The 2,559-nt window shown below is 43.4% G+C and overlaps 1 protein-coding gene across 1 annotated transcript in view; it reads right to left on the minus strand.

Annotated features, from left to right (window-relative positions):
• The window catches only part of HEATR5A (HEAT repeat containing 5A), a 91,441-nt gene that overhangs the window by 79,324 nt on the left and 9,558 nt on the right, over positions 1-2,559 (minus strand). The window contains exon 5 of the mRNA XM_015415208.1: positions 1,341-1,512. Coding sequence (XP_015270694.1) covers positions 1,341-1,512 — 172 coding nt within the window. The remainder of the gene's footprint in view (positions 1-1,340; positions 1,513-2,559) is intronic.

The raw sequence follows: 2,559 nt of genomic DNA on the forward strand, positions 1-2,559 counted from the left end.
AGGACGTCCTTCTTCACCCAAAGAGTGATTAACACTTGGAATTCACTGCCACAGGAAGTGGTGGGTGCTACAAGCATGGACGGCTTCAAAAGGGAATTAGATAAGCATATGGAGCAGAGGTCCATCAGTGGCTATTAGCCACAAGGTATAGATAGGGACTCTGGGGCAAGTGATGCTCTGTCATCTTGGTGCTTGGGGGGGCCAACAGTAGTAGGGCTTCTAATGTCCTGGCCCCACTGGTGGACCTCCTGATGGCACTGGTATTTCTGGCCACTGTGTGATACAGAGTGTTGGACTGGATGGGCCTTTGGCCTGATCCAACATTGGCATCTCTTATGTTCTTATGTTCTTATGGTGATTTCTGGGAGATCGCCAGGCCTCACAGGGAGATTGGCAACTCCAGTGATCGTTTAAGGGAAGATTGGGATATGTATTTTACTTCAGGACACAATTACTCCCAACAGCAACAACAAACTGTTTAAAATGTTAGAGGCTAAGGCCAATCAGGCCACATATGCAAATGACCTCTGAGTTCCGACTGGCTATTGGGGGGGGAGGAACAGCAAACTGTTTAGAATATTGGAGGTGAGACTCAGGCAACTCAGCCAGTGGATAGGGACAACTTCTGAGTGACAGATCAGGGAACCAACTGATTTGGGAGTGTGTGGAATGTTCAGGAGAGTCCATGACCAAAACAGAATTATTATATAGAGAGATTGCTTCTTAGAAGTCCCATCCTGTTGGTTGTATTGACTTACACTGTGTAATCCACCCTGAGTTTCAGTGTGAAAAGCAGACTATAATGTAAATAAACAAACAAATAACTATTGTCTGTCAATCCACAGGGGTGACATACCATTTATAATGCCAATGCTGCCAACTCATTTTTGTAAATCATACCCACATTATTGGAGGAGGAGGAGATTAAAAATATATATCTTTTAAATTTTTCACCTGCACAAATATGCAGTAAGAACACAGGACTGCTTCACAGAAGCACGCTTTCCTAAATATATGGGGGGGGGGGAATCTGTGTACATCACTGTACAATATCACAAAACAATGTGTATATATTTTGGAGGACATTCACAACTAGTTCAGTTGTCAACCAATAATCACCCCCATGCAACAAACATATCTTATCTCCTTACCCTATTGTTTTTTCCTACATGAACACAGGGAAATGGTCACTTGTGAAACAACCTTTATTCTATTAATTCTTGAGTCAACCAGAAACCTCATTTGAACTACTCTGCGTTACAATACACACTGCAACAGAACAGTTTCTTGGTTACCTTAAGGACAGAACACATTTTTAAATGAAACAAAAAGCATCTTACCTGTACCTTGTTTTGATGTTACAGCACTAACCAACACATTGCCTAAAAGCTTAGAAACAGCAATTCGTACATCATAATTGGACCCTTCAAAGGACTTAAAGCACAGAGTTACAACACTGTCCAGTTCTGTACTCCACATAAAAGTTGCTTCACTCTGAAGTTCAAGAAGACACTGCACAAAAAAAGGGAAGACAAGAAAAAAAAGCTAGGGTCAAGCTCGTATGCACAAATATTAAATAATCTGATACATCAGATTTCAGATACAGCCTCATTCAGACTTAAAAGTATAACCAGCAAATTATTTCTAAAGAACCTATAGGCACTGTTATGGCTATAAAGGTTAACATCTGCCCAGATAAACACAGCACAACTGCACTTAGGATCTCTTCCATCATTACATATTTCTCCTACGGGCACAAATGCAATACAAGCCTCAACTTTTTACTGCTTCAGAAACCTAGGACTCTCTTCTTTCTTTCACATGGGGAATTTGTGCCTCAATTAGCCAGGTGTGGAAAGGGAAAGCCTGTCTTCATGTAAGCCAGATGTCTATTAACCTTCCCTTGGATTGTTCCTACAAAGGTCCAAGCCTGCTTGATGTGCATTGCTCTCCAAAGTAGGGAATTCTTTTGTTGGAGAAATGTCAGATCCCAAGTCAGGAGAACAAACCCACGTTCCAAAGAAGTAAGATTTATTTCCAAAGCATGGTTAGTCATGAACATACAGAGATTGTTCAGAATGACGACAATACACAGGGGCAAAGTAATATAGGAACTTCAAACTTGGTCAACCCAATGGGTACATTTCCCTCGTAAGGGAGCTGATTAGAAAAGGCGCGAAGCAGCCTGAGAACCACAACAGCCAATTTCATAAACACAAGTTGAGTTCACACGGGAAATCTAATTAAGCCCAGGCAACAAGACATAACACTCCGTCATCCACCTGCAGGAGAAACTTGGCAGTTACAGAAGCATACCAGAAGAGAACAACAAGGGGAGGGACGGGAGGACGGGCAGGAATAGGGACGGGACGCGTCCCAGAGAAATGGCAGCTAGCTGACATACTGCCCACCTGAAAATACCACTCACCCACCGTCTCCAGGGTTGGGCGGGAGACCTCCTGGTTTCCCCGGGAGACCTCCAGGTTTGTCCGGGAACTTCTTGTGGAACGCCCGCACGTGAAAAGGGGCCCGAATATCCCCTTCTTCCACCCATTCCCG

Source organism: Gekko japonicus, unplaced genomic scaffold (genome assembly GCF_001447785.1).
Source record: "Gekko japonicus isolate JY-2015 unplaced genomic scaffold, Gekko_japonicus_V1.1 scaffold83, whole genome shotgun sequence".
In the NCBI taxonomy this organism is placed as follows: domain Eukaryota; kingdom Metazoa; phylum Chordata; class Lepidosauria; order Squamata; family Gekkonidae; genus Gekko; species Gekko japonicus.